Source organism: Chiloscyllium plagiosum, chromosome 24 (genome assembly GCF_004010195.1).
Source record: "Chiloscyllium plagiosum isolate BGI_BamShark_2017 chromosome 24, ASM401019v2, whole genome shotgun sequence".
Lineage (NCBI taxonomy): Eukaryota > Metazoa > Chordata > Chondrichthyes > Orectolobiformes > Hemiscylliidae > Chiloscyllium > Chiloscyllium plagiosum.
In genome coordinates, this window is record NC_057733.1 from 4,962,044 (window position 1) to 4,987,053 (window position 25,010).

Below are 25,010 nucleotides of genomic sequence, written 5' to 3' on the forward strand. Positions count from 1 at the left end.
GTTGTACGTGTTTGGAACTGGTCCTCCTGGGAGCAGATGCAGCGGAGACGAAGGAATTGGGAGAATGGGATGGCGTTTTTACAGGGGGCAGGGTGGGAGGAGGTGTAGTCCAGTACCGTCCTGTCCCCCCTAGTCCAAGAACTCCCCACCTACTTTCCTCATTCCTGAGGAAGGGCTTATGCCCGAAACGTCGATTCTCCTGTTCCCTGGATGCTGCCTGACCTGCTGCGCTTTTCCAGCAACACATTTTCAGCTCTGATCTCCAGTATCTGCAGACCTCACTTTCTCCTTGTCTGTGAGACAGCTCTTCCAATTTTGGCACTAGCCCCTAGATGTTAGAAAGGAAGGCTTTGCAGGGTGAACAGGGTTGTTTCTGCTGTTATCTTTTCCAATGCCCAGATTGATGCCTGATGCCATGTCTGGTTTCATTTCTTTGAGACTTTGTAGCGATTGGTACAATTGAATGGCTTGCTAGGCCATTTCAAAGGACAATTGAGAGTCAATGACATTGATGTCACATGTAGGCCAGACCACATGAGAATGTCAGATTTCCTTCCCTGAAGGACGTTAGTGAACCTGATGGGTTTTTACAACAATCGACAATGATTCATGGTCATTGTTAGATTCTTAATTCCACATTTTTATAAAAAATGAATTCAAATTCTGCAGGATTTGAACCCAGAACATTAGCTAAATTTCTGGATTAATAGTCCAGCAATAATATCACTCAGCCAACACCTCGTGAAACAATATGTAGATAGTCCAAATAGAGAAGGGTTGGTACTAAACCTTGTACTGGGGAATGAACCTGGCCAGGTGATCAAACTTTCAGATGGGGAGCATTTTGGGACAGTGATCATAATTCCATAAGTTTTAAGATAGTTACGGAGAAAGGACAAGACAACATTTGGCAGTATGCTCCATCTTGGGGGAAGGCTAATTACAACAGTCTTCAGCAAGAACTGGAGAAATTAGAATAGAAGGCAGCTGTTTGAGGGTGCATGCATATTTCACACGTGGGAGACTTTTAAAGGCCAGTTGTTCAGATTTCAGGACCAGTATTCTGTGAGGCTGAAAAATTAAAATTAAAAGATTCAGGAACTTTGGATGAGGAGAGATATTGAAAGTTTAATTAGAAAGAAAAAGAAAACTTATGTAAGACTTAGGAAACTAAATCAATCAAGAACTTTGAGGAATATAAAGGAAGCAGGAAAGAACTTAAACAAGGGATTAGGCAGGTTAAAGGGGCTTATAAAAAGTCCTTGGCAAGTAAGATTAAGGAGATTTCCAAAGCATTTTATATATGCATATTAGGAGCAACAGCACAAATAGCAAACTAGGTGTGTTTACTCAAGGACAAAGGAGGGAATTAATGCGTAGAGCCAGAAGTAGTGGTTGAGGTCCTTAACAATTTTATCAGTATTCCCAAAAGACATGCATGATGGTAAGTTTAGGGAGGGATATGTTGATATTCTGGGGCATGTTGATATTAAGGTAGTGGTGGTGAAAAATAGAATTCTCTACATTAATATCAGGCCTGATGAGATCTAACCAAGATAGTGACAACAGGAAAAGGTGGAGATTGCTGGGTCTTGACAGAGATCTTTGTATTCTCTTTAGCCACAGGCAAGGTTCTAGGAAACTGGAGAACGACTAATGTTCTTTAGTTTAAGGAAGGGCAACAGGATAATCCAGGAAATTACAGACCAGTCAGCCTTACACCAGTAGTACAGAAATTATTGGAGAAGATTCTTAGGCACAGGATATACTTGTATTTGGAAAAAAAGTCTTATTAGGGATAATCTGCTTGATTTTGTGCAGGAGAGGTTTTGTCTCACGACACTGAGTTTTTTGGGGAAGTGACGATGATCAATGAAGGTAGGTCACTGGATGTTTCCCACATGGACTTTACTAAAACATTTGACAAGTTCCCTCAATGTAGGTTGGTCCAGAAGATTAAACTAAATTGGATCCACATTGAGCTGGTATGCTGAATACAAAACTGGCTTGGCTACTAAAAAACAGAGGGTGTTTTTAAGAGTGAAGATCTGTGACTAGGGGTGTTTCACAATGATCAATACTGGGGCCTCTGCTAGTGTACGATATCCATACAAATGATGTGGGTGAAAACGGTGGTCTGATCAGCAAGTTTGCAAACGTACAAAAATAGGTGGACAGTGAGGAAGGTTGTCAAAAGATATAGCAGGAGAAAGTGAGGATTACAGATGCTGGAGATCAGAGCTGAAAATGTGTTGCTGGAAAAGCGCAGCAGGTCAGGCAGCATCCAAGGAGCAGGAGAATCGACGTTTCGGACATAAGCCCTTCTTCAGGTTTGATACAGCAGGATATATAGATCAACTGGAAAGTAGGCAAGAGAAATGGCAAATGGAGTTTAATCTGGACATGAGAGGTGATGTATTGGGAGGTCAAATGCAAGAGGAAAGTATACAGTAAACGGCTAGACCCTTAGGAGCATTGATATACAGAGGAATCTTGGGATGCAAGTTCACAGTTCCCTAAAAACGGCAACATAGGTGAATAAGGTGGTAAAGCTCGCATACATCATCAGTCAAGGCACGGAGTATACTGCGGCTGTATAAAACTTTAATTAGACCACATTTGGAGTATTGTGTGCATTTCTGGTCACCTACAGGATGGGTATATAGGCTTTGGACAGAGTACAAAAGCAGTTTAACAGGGTGTTGCCTAGATTGGAGTGTTTGGGCTATTGAGCAGAGATTGGACAAACTTGAATTGTTTTCACTGGAGCATTGGAGGCTGAGGGACAACCTGATAGAAGTATATATAATTATGAAAGTCATTTTGTAGGGTTGATAATCAGAGTCTCTTTCCCAGGGTGGAAACATCAAAAACTAGTGGCATAGGTTTATGGTGAGAGGGGAAAGCATAAAGGAAATGTGCTAGACAAATTTATTTTTACACAGAGGGAGATATAGTTGTCTGGAATGCACTACCAGGGAAGGTGGTAGAAGCAGATACATAAGCAAGCCCAAGAGACATTTAGACAGATGCATGAACAGGCAGGGAATATGGGAATACAGATCCTATGCAGGCGGGTGGGATTAGTTTGGAATGGCATCATGGCCAGCACAAATATGGTGGTCTGAATGGCTTGTTTCCGTACTGTACTAAAACTACTTACAATACTCCATATGTGGTCTTACTAGCACTTTGTACAGGTGCAGGAAGACTTCACAATGCTTATACTCCAACCCCCTTGAAATAAGGGCTAACATTCCATTAGCCTCCCGCAGCACCTGTTTGATAGCTTTTTTGTGTTACATGCACAAGTACCCCAAATCCCTTGTGTTGCAGCTTTCTGCAGTTTTTCTCAATTTAAGATTTCTTTTTCTTCTCCTTTCCAAATGAACAACTTCACATTTTCCCACATTATAACATGTATTTCTTCAACACAAATTGGCTTTAATGCAATTGAAGAATTTAGACTGTTATTTGTGGAACATGTACTTTCCTTGCCTGTATTGGCTATAATACAATTCTAGCCCCAGTAGCGCAATGGAGCATCTACTGCATGATTTTCTTATAATGTGAGATCGCATGAGAACGGAACTATTGCGTTACATATTAGCACTGGCTGTACTCCATTTGCCAACTTTTTGTTCACATACATGATCTGTCAATATCTCTGAACAAAAATGGAAATTGTTGGAAAAGCTCAGCAGGTCTGGCATCTGTGGAGAGAAATCAGAGTTGACGTTTCGGGTCAAGTGACCCTTCCTCAGAACTATAAACGATTTGCTTCCCTTTTGCAATCTGTCTTTCCACCTATTTTTGTGTTTGCTGCAAATTTGGCTGCAGTGCATTCAATTCTTTCCTCCAAGCCATTAACAGATGTTGTGAACAGCTGCAGTCCCAACACTCATCTTTGTGGAACTCCATTGGTACCACGTCACCAACCTGAAAAAGAACCCCATATCCTCACTGTTCCCTGCCGATCAGCCAGTTCTCTATCCATCCCAATATACTACCTTCAACACTGTCGGCTCATTCCTTATAACAATCTTTTGAGAGTTACCTTGTTGAAAACTCTGGAACAGCTATTTGCCTATAGCCCCATTAGTTTGTTGAATGTACTTCTCCAGTGATGGTGGTGGCACTTAAATCCTCCCCCCATATTCTTTATTAATGGAACAAAGTATCCTCCACTGTAAAGATTGATGCAAAATATCTGCTTTGAAAGGGTGCTCATGGCATTAATCAACTCCAGCCTCCCCACTACTCTTGACCCACTCCAATTTTCCTACTGGACCAACAGATCCACGTCAGATGCCATATCACTTGCCCTTCACTCCTCCCTCTGCCTGCCAGTGCTTGCTTACTGTCTTCCCTGCTAAACTATCAGCCCAGTTGTTTCTGACAAGTTTCTCACTCTCGACCTAAATATTAAATTCTACCATGTTATGATCACTACTTCCTCAGACATCTTACACTCAAAAATTAGTTATTAAATATGTCCCATTACCCAACATTAGATCCAAGACACCTGCTTCATGGTTAGCTTGACATTGCTCTGGGGAAACTCTCCTTAATGCATTACCCTTTTCAATTTGACTAACCCCAAACAACATGAAGATTGAAGTCATCCATAATTGTTCTCTATTCTTTTTACATGCTCCTATTATTTGTTGATTCAAAGCTTTTCCCCCCACAGCATGGGTTCTGCACACTACTCCTACCACCGTCTTCTTTCCCTTGCTGTTTTTTTTTAAAACTTCATCAAAGGACTGCACATCATCAAAGTCTAAATCTCTCACCACTGACCTTATTTCATCTCTTTTTAACAGCGCTACACCACCACCTTTTGCATCCCTCTGTTTTTCTGAAAGGTCAAATATCCTGAATGTTAAGTTCCTAGTTCTGATCTCCTTACAACCATGTTTTCACAAATGGCTACAAAATCATATTTAGTTACCTTGATTTGTGCTATCACTTCACCTAACTTATTTCAAATGCTTCATTCTTTAAGATAGAAAGCCTTTAAATTTGTTTATCATTGAATTCTATTTTTAAAGATTTGGAGAACGTGTTCCTCTCGTAAAAGAGAAAAGAATGAGAGTGCCATAAATTTAAAATAATGAGCAAAGAAAGCAAATGGAAGAGATTGAATGCCCTGTCAGGGCAGGGTGTCTGTGTCTGCACTAGTTTCACCTTCTATTCACACCATGACCTGGAAAATTTCATTTACATTTTTCTTTCAAATTTCCAACCTTCCCTTGCCTTCAGTTGGTCCACCTCAGAATCTTGTCTTCCTTTTCTTCATTTCTGGGCATTGGCTTTCTACTAATAATGTTCACTATTCCCACAGTGATCCTGACTACACTTGTACTTCATGTAAAGACACCATTCCATTCTCCCAGTTTCTCAGTCATGTGCTTTCCATTACAATCACACCAACACGTATTCCTTTTCCCACAAATAAGGATTCACATCCACCTCGGTCGACAGGCTCCTCCACTACAGGAGAAAGTGAGGTCTGCAGATGTTGGAGATCAGAGCTGAAAATGTGTTGCTGGAATGAAGGGCTTATGCCCGAAACGTCGATTCTCCTGTTCCCTGGATGCTGCCTGACCTGCTGCGCTTTTCCAGCAACACATTTTTAGCTCCTCCACTACAGGGCCTTGGTGAGGCCACACCTAGAATATTGTGAGCAGTTTTGGTCTTCTTTTCTGAGGGAAGGTGCTGTTGCTCTCTGGAGAGTGCAGCGAAGGTTTACCAGGCTAATCCCAGGGATGGTGGGACTGATGTATGAGGAGAGATTAACTCGGTTAGGATTGTTTTCGCTGGAGTTCAGATGAATGAGGAGGGGGATCTCACAGAGACCTATAAAATTCTAACACGACTAGATAGGGTAGATGCAGGGAGGATGTTCCTAATGGTGGATGTGTCCAGACCAGAGGTCACAGTCAGAGGATTCAAGGTGGACCACTTAGGACCGAGATGAGGAGACATTTCTTCACCCAAAGAGTGGGGAGTCTGTGGAATTCATTACCACAAGAAGTAGCTAATGCCAAAACATTGAATGTACTCAAGGGACAACTAGATATAGCACTTAGGTGAATGGGATCAAAGATTATGGAGAGAAAGCAGGATTAGTCTATTAAGTTGGACAGTCAGCCATGATTGTGTTGAATGGTGGAGCAGTCAAGAATGGCCGAATGGCCTCTTCTGCTCCTATCTTCTATGTTTCTATGTAAATCATGGACCTCTCTGCTCTCATCCCTTTCCCAGGCTTACTGATCCATGACAGATTTTCCCGGTCTCCATTTTCCATCCCTTCAGCTGTGTTTTAGGGATCAACCCCTGTGATTTCCACTAACCATATAATCACAAAGCGCCTACCTCCCATTTCAGCACATTAAAAACACTGTTTACTCCATGACACACTGGGTCACTCGTCAGTTACTCCAACACCCTCTTCTTTTCCTATAGCACTATTCTATGCACCGCATGAGATACAACATCCACCCTTTCACCTTTTCTCCATTCGAGGCCACAAACATGTCTTTCTGGTGAAACAGTGACTTAGTGAGAAATCTTTCAATTAAGTCTACTGCTTACAATGTGCTCTCTTATTCACCACAACCTAAACGCACAGTGGATGACTGCTACTTCACCCATTACCACTTTTGGTCATTTAATCTTCGACCTATTAGTTTCCCATTTGTCTTTCCGCTGCCTCTTAGAATGTTCAAAACCTATTCTTATTGCATCATTCTTCAGTTCTGAAGAAGGGTCACTGACCTGAAACATTAACTTTGTTTCCTCTCAACATATGCTGGTGGATCTGAATTTCTTCAGCATTTTCAGTTTTTATTGATTAATTAAGTAGGTCTTTGCTTATTCTCCCAGGTACAAAGGCAAATGTGAACAATCTCATGTTCCAAAAACTAAGACAAGCTGTCACTATATCACTGAACAAACGCAAACAGAATATTTGCTTTCATACTGTAACTCACAAATGAACTAGTGTGACATTGGTGACTGGACAAAAACCACAGAGCCTGTTCTTTTGGGCCAAAGGCAGATGTCTGACACCTAAATGATGATAAAGACCCTCATACCTCGCAGCTCACTGGTGGAACTTCTAAAGGTCGACGTTCACTTATTTTATCTGTCAAATTGTGAAATGATTTAGAATTCAAGCTATTGAACATCTCTCCATTTCTATTACTTGTTGCAGATCTTATATTAAATAACTGTGGTTGTCACCTTCATATACAAAGTACTGAAGTCTCTAAAGTAGGAAGAGAATGAGAATGTCTCGCAAAGTTACAGTGGAAGTGGAGAACAAAAACCTTACATGACCTACAGCTCCACCTGCCAGAGCTAGCTCTGCGTCTGAATGCAAGTGCTCCAAACACACTGTGCTCTGTACCACCTCTAATCCACGTCCAATAGCTTTTGATAGAGTCTCTGCTTCAAATAACATTTCAATTAATATTACATTTCCTTCTCTTTCACCCCTGAATTCTCTGACTACGTTGAGAGTTGATGCTTCCTAGTGAGGGAGAATTTTGGAAAAAGGTTGTAATGGCATAATCGAGACAAAAATGGTCATAGCAAACACCTAGGGAGAACTAATGCCATCTTTAATGATGAAATTAATAAAATTGTTGTTTTGCCATAATTTTGTAGGAAATTCCAGTGTTTTTAAACATATTGCTTTCATAGCAGGACAAGTAAAATGGTGAAGGATCAAATGTGCACTGGAAAATTTTATGATCACGTCGTGAAAGGCAAACATCCAACAATTGCACTAATTGTGCAAACAGTAAAACTCGTGAACAATAATACTCAGTGTTGCAGGTTTGTGGACCTTAAAGTATCAGAGAATCATTTTCAAAGACATTCCTAGATGGAACTAAGAATCTTCTGGTGTAACATTGCTTCCTAAGTTTAATTATATAGAGAAATGAAAGCAACACTTATTGTGTTCCATGGAAATATAAAACAAGTGGTGCCAGAGTTCCACAATAATTGAAACAGAGGGGGATCCAGGCTGGCTGCTACACTGAAGGCAAAGTGGAGATGGGGGGGTGCGGCGAGAGGAATAGAGGTGTTGAACCGTTGATATAGGAGAATCTTTAGATTGAATCTGTGACTTTAAACACTGTTTCAGCATCAGTCAGCACTTGATTTCATTTACTATGCTTTGGTTAATGTACTTACCTAAAACATAAGCAGCGACTAATTTCTGATTGACACTTAAGTGGAGGTAAACAGGCACCAGAGATTCTGCTTCCCCAAGTGTTGGTAACATTAATGCTATGATACAGATGATTCCCAGGAAGACTGTAAGTAAACTCGGTCCCGAAGAGGCAGTTCTGGATTCTGAAAATCAATTAGATGATTGAGCGATATACAAAATCAAACTATACAGCAGAGACACAGGAGGTAAAACATTAATTTCATGCTAGGATCTTGATTTTCTCTGTAGAGAATCTGGTCAGGTCTGTAATGGTTGCGTATGCACTCGTGTCGAAGATAAAGTTATTTCCACAAATACAATGTTTAAAGTCACCACTGTTTTTTATTTGAATGCTGTGTTTATGCAGCAAAAAGCCACTTAACTGCACAATGCTCAACAGAAAAATCCTAGCAAATGCTGACAGATGTCATGAGCTAGCAGAAATAGAAATACACTTGTTATTTCTTATCCCTATCGTCATGCAAGGGCTAGGCCCAAGTTCAATTCCTACTATGTTGCTTATGGTCAAACAGCTCTTTGAAATTCAGCCATGAGGTCAGCTGTGGGAAGCTTGAGACAGCTGAGTGCCACTGCATCTGCACCCACAGGGGGAGATGAAACTACTGAAACTTAACATCAACTGAGGACAGTATTCACTTAGTGTGGGTAGTCAGTTCCTGTAAAGAGTCAAATGGTAATAGTTCCAAACAGTCATATTGGATTTGAAATGTTAACTTCCATAATGTTGTCTGACCTACTGAGTTTCTTCAGCATTCTTTTCATTTTAGATTTTTAGCATCTGCAGTATTTTGCTTTGAAACAGCAATGACTTTGTCACAAAGGCAATTACATTTTTACAGAAGAAGTTAGAAACAGGGAGCCAGCAGTTGTGGGTGCACAGCTGTGTTTCACAGGAACACAAGAACAGGAGTAAGCCATTCAACCCCTCAGGTCTGTTCTGCCATTCAATGAAATCGCAGCTGATTCGTGGCCTGTGACTTGTGGCCCATATCCTTTAATACATTTACTTAACAAAAAATTTATTTATCAAGGATTGAAAATTAACTGCTGATCGAGCATCAACTGCAGGTTGTGGAAGAGTGTTCCAAACCTCGACCACCCTTCGTATATACAGATGCTTCCGAACATCTCTCCTGAACAGTCTGGTCTTACATTGTAGGCTATGCCCACTAGTTCTAAAATATCCAACCAGTTTATTTTTATCTTCCCTGTCTTTTCCTTTTACTATCTTCTATACATTGATCAGATCACCTTTAACCTTTTAAACTCGAGAGAAAACAGGCCTAATTTGCATAATCTCTCCTCATAATTTAAATCCTAAACTCCAGGTATCATTCTTGTAAACCTACATTGCACTGCCTCTAAAGCCAATATATTCTGTGCACAGATCTGCTCACATACTCCAAATATGGCTAATCATTGTTTTGTATAGCTGCAGCGTAACATCTGAGCCCTTAAACTCGAGTCCTCTGGATATACAGGGGAACCTCAATTATCCAAACGAGACGGGGGGGGGTGGCATTATTTCGATCAGATAATTGATTATTCAGTTAATTGATTCAATGCCTCTCCTCTGGGGCTCGGAGTTTTCTGAAGTGTCCTTTTTCCTTGCTTTGCCTGCATTGCTCCCGCCCTCTGTCTCAGGGTTTGTTTCTGAGCAGGCACACACGTGTGTGTGTGTAAGGAACCTGCAGCATTGCTGAAGCCCCCCCCCCCCCCAAATTAGTTCAATGGGATTGACAAAGCACTTGCCTAGTTCATTGCCTGTTCAGGACACTAGGCAGCAGCACAATGCGAGTGAGGCCCCTCCCCTCATACCCCACCCCCAGTCCGTCCACCCAATCCCATCCAAGCCAGCCCCCAGCCCACCCCCCCGTCTACCCACCTAACCCTGTTCAACACTGCTCCTTGTCTGCGCCCCCATCCCCTTCCGACCCGGGTGCCCTGGCCAGCTCCAGTGAAACCCACCCATCTCCCACCTTCACCGGCACAGCCGGACTGACACCAAAAGCAAAACTGCTGCTGCCTTTTTTTGGGGGTGGGGGGTGGAGGGGGGTGAGAGTCTCACAATAGCACACAACATTTTGACAGGTTCCACGTTTGCCCTATACAGGACAATGTTGGAGAGATTATCTGGGGAAGGGGGTTTAGGGTACACCCCTGTGTAGAATTCCAGGGAAAGTCTGGGGTGAGAGAGAGCGATAAGACAGGTGGTCAGTCATTTGGAGACGGTGCCTGGGCTCCCATCAATGTCCAGAACTGTTCTCAGCTGCATTTCAGTTAGCAGAGTTCGTTTTTAATCATTGCAAATAAAAGATGCGATCAGTGTTGAAACAGCTCTTTGATGTAATATTTCTATCGGGACCTTGAGATCTTCTTCGGACAATCCGAAATTTGGATTATTGATATTCAGATAATCGAGGTTCCTCTGTAAAGGCCAACACTCCGTTAGTTTTCTTGATTACTTTTTGTACCTGTCACTGGCATTTTAAATATCAATGCACCTGAACCCCCAAGTCTCTTGGCACATCCATTGTATTTAACTTCATGCCATCTAGAAAGTACACCCATCTATCCTTTCTCAGTCCAGCATTTAATTAAATTAGAATAAGTCTACTGCAGAAAACATCACTTTAAAGCAGAGTTCAGTTGATATTCTACGTGCTAGTTAGAAGGGTCAAGAAACGTGCCTGACTACTGAATGACTAATAGCTAGTTAAACTTCTGAGAAAGCCAAGTTAATAGGTGGAGTACAGGATGTTGATATCACCAGCTAGGCCAATATTTATTTCCCATCCCTAACTGGCTGCCTTCTTGAACTGCTGTAAGTCCATCCAATGTCGATATACACCCACACCGTCAGGAAGAGTTAGAATTAGAGTTCCAAGATTTTGACTCAGTGACAGCAAAAGCACAGCAATACAGTTCCAAGTCAGGAAGGTATGTGGCAAGGAGGAGAATTTGCCAGTGATGTTCCCAGCCTCTGGTGCCATCATCCTTCCCATCAGAATTTGAAGCCTTATATATTAAACCTTCTCTGCAGCTGTATCACTACATTCTGTTTTATCACCCTGATGTACTTGTGTAAAGTATGCATGATTTGTCTGGTTAGTAAGCAATACTATATTTTTCACTGTACCTTAGTGCGTGACAATAATAAATCAAATATCTACTTTAAGCACAGCCAACTATGCTTGTACTTTGTCTTTATCAAAATTTAGATCACCCAGTGTCTTAATTATCTTCTCTTTCACTATGATTTTACTGTATCTTTGCCCTTATTTACTAAGTTGCAAACTCATATCTCATCCATGTTCCCTGCCTCCACGTGGCAGTTTGATAACAGTGGGGAAGGATCCATTCTTGAAACTGTACGTGTTTCAAACGTTTGTACATTCAACCTGATGAAAGAGGGTGAAAGACAGCATAACCAGGATGGGAAGATGTTGATTATGTTAGCTGCTTTTCCAAGGCAGCAGCAAGTGTAGACAGAGTCAATGGAAGGAAAGCTGGTTTGCGTGATGGACTGGTCTGCATTCACAACTTCCTAATTTCTTGCAGTCTTGGGCAGAGCAGTTGCCGTACTATGCTGTGATGCATTCGAATAGGATGCTTTCTAATGGTGCATTTATTAAAATTGATATGTCCTTGAAGACGTGCCTGTTTTCCTTAGCCTTCTGGGGAAGTAGAGGCATTGGTGTGCTTTCTTGACTGTAGCATCGATGTGGATGGACCAGGATAGATTGTTGGTGACATTTACTCCTTGGAACTTGGAGCTCTTGACTACATCCGTCTCAACACGACCAATGCAGCCAGGGATGTCTCCTCCTCCATTTCCTGAAACTGATGACCAGCTCCTTTGTTTTGCTGACATTGAAGGAGAGATTGTTTTCCTTATAGCATGCCACATAGCTATCTACCTCTTTCTTGTACTCTTGTCTCGTCGTAGTTTGAGATCTGACCCATTACGGTGGTGTCATCAGAAAACTTGTAAATGGAGTTAGAGCTGAATTTGGCCACACAGTTGTAGTGCATAAGGAGTATAGTGAGGGGTTGAGTATGCAGCCTTGCGGGCACTGGTGTTGAGAATTATTGTGGAGGAGGGGGTTGTCACTTATCATTATTGATTGCGGTCTGCGGGCCAGGAAGTTGAGGTGCAGAAGGGGAGCAGAGTCCTAGGTCTCGGAGTTTGGAGATGAGTCTAGTTCCCTTTTGGGTCTCAATTGGACACACTATTCCTCCACCTTTTCACTATTTTTATGCTTATGGAAGACTTCTGAATTCTCTTTTATTGTCTGCCAGGATCTTAATTTCACTTTGCTTCTTTTATTTCCTTTTTGAACTTTCTGAATTTAGCCAACTAAATTTGCTACCAATCGAACATCTGTCATATGCAGCCTTACTCTGCTTCATCTTCCTCTCTACCTCTTTCGTAATTAAAGGAGCTCTTGAGTTGTTCAGCCTGCCTTTTTTTTTTAAAATGGCAATATATCTCAACGGCATCCAAATGATCTCCTCTTTAAAGGCAGCCCATGGCTTGCTACAGTTTTATTCAACAATACTACATTTGATTCCAGTTTACCATGGCCAGATTCATTCGCAATCCAGTGAAGCTGGTTCACTCCAGACTTCGTCATCCTTTTCCACGGTTAACCTCAACAATGTGCTAAAGTCATGGTCTCCTAAATATTTCCTGACTGCCACTTGATCAATCTGTCACATCTCATTCCCAACAGTGCCTTCTTTCTCATTGAACTGGACACATAATGCTATAGGAAATTCTTCTGTACACACTCTAGGAACTCTCTGTTCTTTGCATTCCAGTCTGTAGTAGAATAATAGAGATCCCTCAATATAACTACTGTACAGTTTTTGGATTACTCAGTAAATTTGCCCCTATTAGGTGATTTATAGACTACATCTTACACATTACCTCTACACTCTCTTAACTATCCAAACAGTTTCAGACTTGGATCTATCCAACACTAACATTCTCCTCCTCCTTTCTTCTCCAAACATCAAAGGATATTTAATGCCTAGCTCTGTCCTGTTTTGAGGAAGGTACTCGTTATTGCTACCCAATAGCTACCTGCAGCTCACCTGTCTTATTTCATTAAATTATTTTCTGAATGATCTACCTGGTTCTCCTGCTAACCATTTTCATCTCACACTATCAATATGAACTTCTAGCCCTTTCTCCATCATGTGATCATCCTGCATTTAATTATTCACTTTAATCTCTCCCATGGCATAGCTTAAAATGTTGACAGAAGAAGTGACAGTAAAATCTACCTACCCTGCTGGAATGAGGTCTGTTCAAAAAACACAGCTTCTGCAAGATGTTCTTTGATGTGTTTGTCCTCCTCCTCCTTCTGTTGTTGCTCCTTTGTTGATGGGAGGAGAACAGAAATCACCTCTTTTTTACCCAGTGCTTTCCGCTGGCTTTGTTCAGACACTTGTAGCCGAAACTTGTCTATGATTCCATAGTGGCATGGTCGCACATCTCGATGGCGAATGACGCTAGAAATGGGAGAGAAAAAAAACAGTTCCTACCTTTCATCGAGTAAAACAGCCAATTGCAACTACAGGATACAAACAGAAACGTAGAAAATAGGAACAATAGTTTTCCATTCGGCCCTTTGAGCCTGCTCCACAATTCAATGTGATCATGGCTGATTGTCCAACTCAGTACCCTGTTTGTTTCCTTCTCATACCCTATGATCCCCTCAGCACTGAGAACCATACCCGCATCCTTCTTGAACGTTTTGGCCTCAACAGTTTTCCATGGCAAAAACTTCCACAGGCTCACCACTCTCTGGGTGAAGAAATTTCTCACCTCCGTTCTAAATGGCCTAGCCCATATCGTAATACTGTGACCCCTAATTTGGGATTCCCCAATCACTGAGAATATCTTTCCTGTATTTATCTTGTTAGGCCCGTTAGAATGTTACAGGTTTCAATGAGATTCCTCGTCATCCTTCTGAACTCCAGTGAATATAGTCCTAATCGATCCATTCTCTCAGCATTTGTTGGTCCTGCCATCCCAAGAATCAGTTTGGTAAAGCCTTGTTGCAATCCCTCCATAACCACAACATCCTCCCTCAGGTTAGGAGTTCAAAACTGCATGCAATACTCCATGTGGTCTCATCAAAGATCTGTTCAATTGCAGCAAGACATCCCTGCTCCTGTACTTGAATCCTCTCACAATGAAGGCCAACATAGCATTTGCCTTCTTCATTGCCTACTGCACATGCATGCTAACTTTCAGTTACTGATGTACAAAGACACCAAGGTCTTGTTGCAGCACCGCCATTCAGATAATAATCTGCCTTCTTGTTTTTGCTACCAAAGTGAATAACCTCACCTTTATCCAGAGGACCTGAGCACCCCATAAAGAACAAAGAACAAAAAATTTACAGCCCAGGAACAGGCCCTTTGGCCCTTCAAGTCTGAGCCGATCCAAATCTACCATCTAAACCTGTCAGTCAATTCCTAAGCATTTGTATCCCTCTGCTCCCCATCTACTCATGCATCTGTCCAGACGCATCTTAAATGAATCTAACGTGCCTGCCTCTACCACCTCTGCTGGCAACGCGTTCCAAACGGCCACCATCCTCTGTGTGAAGTACTTGCCGCGTGCACCCCCCTTAAACTTTCCAGCTCTCACCTTGAAAGCATGACCTTTCGTTATTGAATCCTTCACCCTGGGAAAAAGCTTGTCTCTATCCACCCTGTCTATACCCTTCGTGATTTTGTAAAACCTCAATCAGGTCCCCCTCAATCTCCTTTTTTCTCGTGAAAATAAACCTAACCTACTCCGTTCTACTCTGGGGTCAACTGCAAATTAAAAGCTTCAACTTCATAGAATACTCACTGTGCTCTTCTCATTTTGCGATTTCCTGGTTTAGAAATTACAATGGAGAAAAGCAGGAAGCACCAACTTCACAGTTGCATTACATGGTAACATATATCACCAAGCCATTTAAGGAATTATGAGGTCAAGTGACCAAACATTTGGCCAAAGAGTTAGGTTTTAACGCACATCTTAAACATACACATGTAGATCTAGAAACAGACATAGATCCTTTGGCCCCTTGAGCCTTTACAACCATTCAATAAAGTCGATTGTGTTTTGAATTCCAGATTCCCATCTACACCAATACCCTTGACTCCCACGTCCCACACGAATCAAAATACCCGTCTCAAAAAATTTTCTCCCCTGCTTTCTGAAGCAAAGTGTTTACAGCTCAGGCAACTGAAGGCACAGCCGCAACAGTCGACTGGATAAAACTGGGGGTGCACAGAAGGCCAGAATGAAAGGACTGCAGGTGTCTCAGAGGATTGTGGGTTGGGGTACATTACAGAGATAGGGAGGGGTGATGACATAAAGTGACTTGAAAACAAAGATGGGAATTGTAAAATCAAGCTGTTATGTGACAGGAGCCAATGTAAGGCAGCAAAAACAGGGGCAATAGTGGAACAGGACTTAAGGAGAGTTAAGACACAGGAGATGGAGTTTTGTGTGGATTCTTGTTTACAGAATATAGCATGTTGGAGACAATCCAACAGTACGTTGCAAGCAATTCTAGTTAATGAAAGGTCAGAGCAACAGAAAAGTTGAGAGGGGATGAATGTGGGCAATTTAACAGAGATGAAAGTATGGGAACACACACAACTCAAAAGAAGTTACATGCCTGCCAATCAGTCAGCAAACTTTAGTGAGGCAAAGGGTTTACGGTTCACGCTCTATTCTGCTACCTGGGCGTATCATCGAGATTGTCAGAAAGTAAGAAATGCAATCAGCCTTTCAAACCTGCTCTCACCTTCCCTAAGATCATGGCTAATTTGATGGTGGCCTGAACTCTACTTACCAGCCTGAACCCCCATAATTCTTGACTCTCTGGTAGATCAACAGCCTGCTTCACTCAGCTTTCAATACACTCAATGATGCATCCATCACAGCTCACCCAGGCAGAGAATTTAAAACAATTTTTCTCAAAAGATAAAATTCGTCCTCATATCAATCTTAAAGGGGAAACACATTATTCAATTTGATGGAGTATGGAAGGAGCGCTGAGGGAGCCCCACGCTTTACAAGGGTCAGCGCTGAGGGAGCCCCGCGCTTTACGAGGGTCAGCGCTGAGGGAGCCCCGCGCTTTACAAGGGTCAGCGCTGAGGGAGCCCCGCGCTTTACAAGGGTCAGCGCTGAGGGAATGAGACACTGTCAGAGGGTCAGTGCTGAGGGAGTGCCATACTTTTGAGACATGCTAGAGTCAACACGCTGGAGTTAAAGACAACGCATATCTCACCCAGTTTTCCAATAACGTAACAGATTCAGTTGACAGGCATTCTTCACTTACATGTCGACACAGCACTGAGGCTTCACTGCACCTGCAGCATCAACAACAACATATTTGTTTGGGGCTGTGCACAAAACTGAAAAGACAAAAAAAGAAACATTTACCGCTTAAAGGAGCTTTACCACTGAAAATCATTTACTCTAAGTCAATGTGAAATTGCAGACGTACCTTTGAATTTTAAGGCAAACTCGTACGGGTTGTAAAGAGTCAACACTTGTTTGTGTGTTGATTGATCATCTGCATAAAATATCAATTCTGTTGGAAATACAAAGACAGGAAGATTTCCTTCCACTAGTTCTGGCTGTCGCCTGTGTTGCTGCATTGGCACTGAATATTTTGGATGTTCTTGCTCACTTAAACTCTTTTAGGACACTTTTCTTGTTTTACAGTCCTCTGAACATTGTGTCAGGTCTGTAAAGACAAATAAAAATGAGGCTATTAGAAATGATATTGATCCAAGGCATGTGGTGCAGGGTTGCACAATAAATTTGTTTTGTCTTTTGATGCAGTCCTAGGGCATTAACTATGAATGAGTTGATATCATAAACATCCAACTGCTCACAAACAAAGTGATATTCTACTTTAGACCCACCGTTCAACCCATAATGAAAATCCATCATTTTCTCTCACTTGACTCCAATATAAAGAATGCAGAAAATTTCAAGGGCTAATAGATCAATCAAAGCTCCTTCCCCTTGTTCCTGATGAAGGGTTTTTGCTCAATGCGTCAATTCTCCTACTCCTCAGAAATGCAGCCTGATCTGCTGTGCTTTTCCAGCACCAGACCCTTGACTCCTTCCCTATGTTACTCAAACTCATTCAACCTGACAGCAAACAATCGAACATCCTATGGTTTTGACTCCACCTGATCGGAAACTCCCTCCCTAAAAGTCTTGTGGGTGACCCTATGCCCCAAAGACTGCAAAAGCTGAAAAAAACATTTGCTGAAAGCAATTACGAATAGAAAATAAATGCTGGCTTTACCAGAGACATCCACATCCCATGAATGAACAAAACTAAAATCATGGCTGATCATCCAACTCAGTACCTGGCTCCTGAATTCTCCAGATGCCCTTTGATCCCTTTAGCCCTGAGGACGATATCTAACAGCACAATGGCTCAGTAGATTGCACTGATGCCTCACAGCACTAGGAAACTGGGTTTGATTCCAGCCTCGGGTGACTGTCTGTGTGGAGTTTGCACATTCTCCCCATGTCTGCGTGGGTTTCCTCTGGGTGCTCCAGTTTCCTCCCACAATCCAGAGATGTGCAGGTTAGATGAGTTAGCCATGCTAAATTGCCCATAGTGTTCAGGAATGTTTGGGTGGCCCAAATGACCCGTTTCCATATTGTAGGGATTCTATGATTCTAACTCCTTTTGGAAAATGCTTCAAGTTTTATTTTCAACCTTCGTTGCCTACCAAGGAAATGCTTAATTTTTGTGCTTAATGCGGGAAATATATTGTTTTGACTTAGTCATATCTTCCCTGAATAGCCAGTTTCATCCTCTTCCAACATCAACAGTTCAAATCCTACAGTGAGAAAAATATTTAAATGCGGAATCAAGCTAACAAAAAGGAACAAGATAACTGGTGGGTAGCTGTGAAAAGTAAAGGTGAAGTGGAATAATGTAGAACCAACCAGATAAGAAAACTGTAACTGGGATTACAGCATTGAAATCCATTTTATAAGCTTCTAGGACAGATCCTGAGGAAGATCTACTTACAAAGTTCCAGTTCAACCTAAAAGCAACAGAATCAGAAATCGCACAGCACTATGTCTTTTCAATCTTTCCCCCTTTCATTATCTTCTCTCGTTTTATTTCAAGTTTTGTGTTGCTTTTACAATTGTGTCGAGGTCATTCAGAAGATTTTGAACAATGAAAAATGCTGCCTGACTGCTACATCTGTATATGTTCTCAAAGTGAAGTGATTACATATCCCTCACTCCACTCCTTAAAACCATTGTTGAAAGTTGAACCAGGCTAGCTGTAACTCAGGCCCTGAGCTGAGCTTCCAACTCTATAATTTTTCTGACAGTAACTCCAATTCTACCTATATTCATCTGCTGCTGAAACTCTCACCCATGCTTTCATTACCACAGTCTGAATATTCCAATAGTCTTCTACTGGGTGGCACCCATCTCCCCTTTTGAAAAAGCTTTCACAAGATTAGCGGTCTGCTGGCAAAGCTCTCACTTTTGCCCACCCCTTGAACTGAGTGGTTTGTGAGGCATTTCAGAGGACTATGGAATTAGATGAAGGTCAGACCAGATAAAAACAGATTTTTTTTTGTTCACTCATGAGATGAAGACGTCAATAGCTAGGCCAGCATTTATTGCCCTTCCCTAGAGGACATGAGTGAACCGAATGGGTTTTTCCAACAATCGACAATGAATTCATGGTCATCATTAATTCCAGATTCAGATTGTTACTGAATTCGAATTCCACCATCTGCAATGGCAGGATTCAAACCCAGGTTCCCAGGACATTACCTGTGTCTCTGGATTAACTGTCCAGTGATGATACCACTAGGCCATCACTGCCGCTCCCCGCACCAATTCCCCCCAATTCAGTACACCAGATGGATATTTACAACAATTAATGAGAATTTCATGGTCACGTTTTTAATTTCAAACTTATGAACTGAACTCAAATCCCATTAGATGCCCTAGTTGAACTTTAGCCGCTGTCCCCAAAGCATTAACTTGCTTTTCTGGATTATTAACCTACTGATAATAGCATTCACTGCCAAGTCCCCTCCATCACTGAGCTCAACCAAAATCTCCAAATTCTAAGTCTCATTTATGCTGCGTTCACTGACTATATTGGCTCCCAGTCTGACAACACCTCAATATTAAATGTGTTATCCTTAATTTCAAATCCCTGCATGATCTCACTCAGCCTTAGCTCCGAAATCTCAAGACCAACAATACTTTGAAATTTTCCTGCTGTTCTAACTCTGGTCTCTCAACAATCCTTGACTTTAATATGCCACCACTGACAAACAAGAGTAGTGGTGATACTATCAAACAAGAAATGTAGAGCCCTAGGTCAACAATCTAACAACATGGGTTCACAACTCATCCCAGTAGCCAGAGGATTTAAATTCAATGACTGAAATAGAAGATTAATATCAGTGATCATGACCACCACCTTGTCAATATTAATTAAAAAGACACAGATGAATTCACCAAGGAAAGAAATGCGGTGTGCTTACTCAGTGTGGATCATATACGTGATTGTACACTCATAGCCCCTGAAATGCTCTGTCAAAATAGAGTTATACTCAAGGCAGTGGTTTCGATGGCTTGAATCTTGGCAATGACCACCACATCCATTAAATGAAGGAAAACACTGGAAGCCATGTATTCCTCTACCTGAGCCTTATAGAGTCATAGAGATGGAGAGCAAGGAAACAGATTCTTCGGTCCAACTTGTCCATGCCAACCAGATATCCTAACCTAATCTAGTCCCATTTGTCAGCACTTGGCCCATATCCCTCTAAACCATTCCATTCATATACCTATCCAAATGCCTTTTAAATGTTGCAATTGTACCAGCCTCCACCGCTTCCTCTAGCAGCTCATTCCACACACGCACCACCCTCAGTGTGAAAAAGTTGCCCCTTAGCTCGCTTTTAAAATGTTTCCCCTATCACACTAAACTTATGTCCTTGAGTTCTGGACTCACCCAACCCAGGGAAGAAACCTTGTCTCCTAAGCTTCTCCATATTCCTCTTCAACCACAAAAACTTTGACCAAACCTTCGGTCACCTCAGAGTCATAGAGACGTATAGCACGAAAACAGACTTTTTGGCCCAACTTGTCCACGCCAACCAGACATTCTAACCTAATCTAGTCTCAGTTGCCAGCAATTGGCCCATATCCCTCCAAACCCTTCCTATTCATATACCCATCCTGATGCCTTTTAAATGTTGTAAATGTACCAGCCTCCAGCTCTTCCTCTGGAAGTTCATTCCATACATGCACCATGTTTTCCGTAAAAAAGTTGGCTCTTAGGTCCCTTTTCTATCTTTCCCCTCTCACCATAAACCTATGCCCTCTAGTTCTGGACTCCCCCAACTCAGGAAGAAGACCTTGTCTATTTACCCTATCCATGTCCTCCATGATTTTACAAACAACAATAAGGTCATCCCTCAGCCTCTGATGCTCCGGGGAAAACCACCCCAGCCTGTTAAGCCTCTCCCTTTAGCTCAAATCCTCCAACCTTTGTAAATCTTTTCTGAACCCTTTCAAGTTTCACAACATCGTTCCTATAGGAGGGAGACCAAAATTGCACACAATATTCCAAAAGTGGCCTAACCAATGTCCTGTCAAGCTGCAACATGACCTCCCAATTCCTAAACTCAATGCTCAGCCCAATAAAATAAAACATACCAAACGCCTACCAACCTGCGACTCTACTTTCAAGGAACTGTGAACCTACACTCCAAGCTCTCTTTGTTCAGCAACACTCCCAGGACCTTACTATTAAGTGTATAGGTCCTGCTCTGATTTGCCTTTCCAAAATGCAGCACCTCACATTTATCTAAAATTAAACTCCATCTGTCACCTGCCCAATACCTCCTTAAGGTTGTATTAAATTTTAACAGATCACACTCCCGTAGATTGGGCAGCTTACACACGCTGGTGAAGTGCAAGATGTTGTTAATTTATCTGGAAATATCCTAAAGATCTCTATTATGGCATCATTGATAATTCCATAGCTTTACACTCCAATGCTCCATCTCTGAATGAATTACAGTAGTTGTGGCCCTACCATTCGACCAGAAGTCCTCAGCTCAAGTCCCATCTGTTCAAATGTGTATCATAAAATGTTTGAGCAGGTTGATTAAAAATATTTAAGAACATTATTATCGCAAAATGCATGCCTTCATCCCATTCATGAATTTTACATGAATGATCCAGATTTACTCCTGATGTAATAGTAGTGTCACAAATTAGAGACACAAGTCACAAAACAAAAGTTCAATTCTCTCAAATCTTTATCTTTAATTCAGACTCTGATGTGGGAAACAGCAAAGCAGCTCCTCACTGCTGTTTTAACTTTGTAATCTCACCCTTATATCTCACTGACCAAGTATGGTACCCTATGCCTCAGGTGGGTTTGAGCAGGAACCAGAACACGCGCTTGAGGTCTGTCCAAATGAAATTATACCCTGTGATTAAAGTGAGTCCAAGCAGAAATCCACCTGAGCTCGAAGAGGGATCACGTGGAATGGGATCTGTGCTTGAGGTGGGTCAGAGCAGAACTGGACTCTGTGCTTGAGATAGCACCTCAGCACACCCCTGCACAGTTGGAGCAGGGCTTTCTATTGCTTACAGATTGACACGAAATGCACATTGAGAGTTACAGTCTTTGCACACTACAGAGGCATATCATATATAAATGAGACAATATGGTAAACAGTTAAAAGGAGAAGAACGTACAAGCTGTTTGGGAGAATTGGTGCAGGCAGAATGGCAGGGGCTTGGGGGTGAACTGTCCGTCAGATAACAATAGGCTAGTTTATGAACAATTAAAATTTTGTCACGAATAATGCACAAGGAAAGTGGTTAGTAATTCTCACCTTATGTTACTTTGAGTATCAATATGCAGGTCAATATATATACACACACTAAAAAGGAGCACCACACTGCATGTGTGAGGGAGAGAGTGAGAACGTGCGTGTGTGTTGGGGGAGTGGGGAAGAAGAGTTATGTGCTGGGGGAAGTGTCACCCAGTTGGATAGGGGTTCAGTGCTGAGGAAGCGCCGCACTGTCTGAGGGAGCGCCGCACTGTCTGAGGGAGCGCCGCACTGTCGGAGGGGCAGTGCTGAGGGAGCGCCGCACTGTCGGAGGGTCAATGGTAGTTACCCTAAGGCCTGGATTTCTCTCTCTGTTGCCTGTCTGTCCCCGAAGATCGGGCCTCCTCTTGTATCTCCCCGTTCTAGTTGCCGGTGTTTTGGCTACGGCCTGTATCCTGTGCCGGCCCCAGGGCCACAAGCCGCTCCCTTACCCTCAATCCGCCGCCTGACGCCCTCCGCTTCACTATCGCAGCGGCCGCCGGGATACTGGAGGAGCAGGGTTAGTCCTCCGGCCTGACGTCACCGAGAGTGAGGGAAGTGATTAATTTGGTAAATGTATCGCCAATGGTCAGGAGAGAATAAACATTAAACCTACACTGACATCAACCATCAGGAAAGTCTTGGAACTCTGTGAAGGAACACTTAACAATTCACTTAGACGAGACGAGCATAATAGGAGTACAACAAGTCAATGTCGTTTTATGAGAGAAATCTGTTTAAATTTCTTTTTAAAGATCTAACTGGTCGGGTGCACATCAGAGCAGTGAGATGCATTCAGAACCATAACAGTGAGAGTGCAGGACTAACATGCTCCCGTAAACACAAAGGGTGAGACCAAAAAGTGTAGAAACCCTGAATTGTCAAAGAATGTACAGGATTCAATGAAGGACAAAAAAGGGTGCTGATGGCTCAAAACTGCAGTTCCTCTAGAGGAGTTTAGAAAATGTAGGATCTTGCTTAAAAATGAAATTAGGAGAGCAAAGAGGAAATTTGAAAAAAAAAATTGGCAGGTAATATTAATGAAAATTAAGGAAAACGCTATTGGCCAAGTGTGGGAAAATAGGATTAGAATAGATGGACGTTTGATGATTAGTGTGGACACAATGGGCTGTAGAACCTATTGCTTTTTGCTGCAAAAACTCTTATGATGCTTTGATAGCTATGGAGGAACCAGTAGATGCTTCAACTTTTCAAAAATGTCAATTGGTATAATGCCACATAAAAGGTTAATATTCAGGTTCAGAGCTCATGGAGTTGGTGTGATATATAGGCACAGATAACAGATTGGTTTGTGACGATACTTTCACTTTCAAAAGGTAATTTTGTCCATGCTTTTTTTTAAAAAATAGGTCATAAAGGCAGAGGTGACGAGGGGATCTCGAAACAGCCTAGTTTAACATAGGCAGGGGAGCGGCCAGTTCAGGTTTTTTCTAGTTTAGTTTAGGTGTAGCAGTCAGAAGATGCTGGAGTCCAAGAAAGGTTCGAAGCTTCAGCAGATGATTCCTGATTGACTTTTCTCTCTGAAATCTCTTTGGAAGTTGTTCTCTCCTGCCTGTAAGAATCTATCTTTCAATTTACCTTTTTGCCAAGGAGTGTCTTTATGGGGTGTTACTGAATTGGAACAGCTCCTTAATTTAATCAGGTCAGTTAAGTTTTCCAATAGTTAAGTTATTCTGAACTCGGGTTTTCTTTTGTTTGTGTTTCAATTGTAGTGTTTAAATAAATTCTGTTTCAGTTAAAGCCGAGTGGTTTGACCAGCTGCATCACATCTGGAATATCCATTTCACATCTGCCTTTAAAATAAGAAAAAGTTAGGGTCTCGGCTACTTTCTTAAAATATTTCGAGGGTGTCTGGACTGGTCCATAACAGTTATTGGACAATAAGCAGAGGGTAGGAATAAATGGGATAACTAGTGTAGTGCTGTAAAGATCAATGCTGGGACCTTAGTTATTTACCATTTACATTAATTACTTTTAATATGCATTTGTGCAAGTATAGGGAACTATCACTTTAAGACTCCAATCGCCTGACATATGATGATGTCATCAGCCTCTTCAGGCAGGATATAATCCAACCTTGTGGCCACAGAATAAACATCTCCATAATAAAGCTCTGCTGTTTAACACTTCAGCTGATGGATCCTTCTTGGGAATTTCACACACAAAAAAAAACTGGTGACAAAGATAAAACCTGCTTCGGACCAACCAGATCAATCTGCTGATTTATTCAAACAAAGAATCATGGTCGCCAGTGCAGACCTTGGAGGAACTTCGATAAGTTCTCTGGCACCATACCCATTGCTGAAGATGATGCAAATATCTCTGCTAGGGGCCCCAAATTACTTCTCACAATGTCATGACATACATTTGATTAGGTCCCAGGGATTTATCTACCTTAAATATGTTTTAAGACTTCCAGACCTCTTCTGCTATAATCAGGATTTTTTTTCAAGATGTCACTGCTTTTTGCCCTAGCTTCCATGTCTTTCTCCACAGTTAGTACCAAGGCAAAATTTTCATTTAGTATTTTGCCCATCTCCAATAGTTATACACAAAAATAGCCTTGATCTTTAAGGGTTGAAAATGTGTTGCTGGAAAAGCGCAGCAGGTCAGGCAGCATCCAAGGAACAGGAGAATCAACGTTTCAGGCATTAGCCCTTCTTCATGAATGAGAAAAGTGTGTCCAGCAGGCTAAGATAAAAGGTAGGGAGGAGAGACTTGGGGGAGGGGCATTGGAATTGCGATAAGTGGAGGGAGGTCAAGGTGAGGGTGATAGGCCGGAGTGGGGTAGGGGCGGAGAGGTCAGGAAGAA

The 25,010-nt window shown here is 42.0% G+C and overlaps 1 protein-coding gene across 9 annotated transcripts in view; it reads right to left on the reverse strand.

Moving 5' to 3' along the window:
• The window catches only part of mospd1 (motile sperm domain containing 1), a 68,607-nt gene extending 45,875 nt beyond the window's left edge, over positions 1 to 22,732 (reverse strand). For 2 of the 9 annotated variants that reach the window (XM_043714355.1, XM_043714357.1), the window contains exons 1-5: positions 22,488 to 22,688; positions 16,780 to 17,022; positions 16,612 to 16,687; positions 13,548 to 13,771; positions 8,212 to 8,373 (exon numbers count right to left, since the gene is read on the reverse strand). In XM_043714355.1, the coding sequence (XP_043570290.1) occupies positions 8,212 to 8,373; positions 13,548 to 13,771; positions 16,612 to 16,687; positions 16,780 to 16,933 (616 nt within the window). In that variant the 5' untranslated portion in view covers positions 16,934 to 17,022; positions 22,488 to 22,688. Of the gene's footprint in view, positions 1 to 821; positions 1,072 to 8,211; positions 8,374 to 13,547; positions 13,772 to 16,611; positions 16,688 to 16,779; positions 17,023 to 22,201; positions 22,425 to 22,487 lie in introns of those variants that run through there. The other 7 variants (XM_043714350.1, XM_043714354.1, XM_043714356.1 and 4 more) reach the window with 6 other exon arrangements.
• Between the last annotated feature and the right edge of the window lie 2,278 nt (positions 22,733 to 25,010).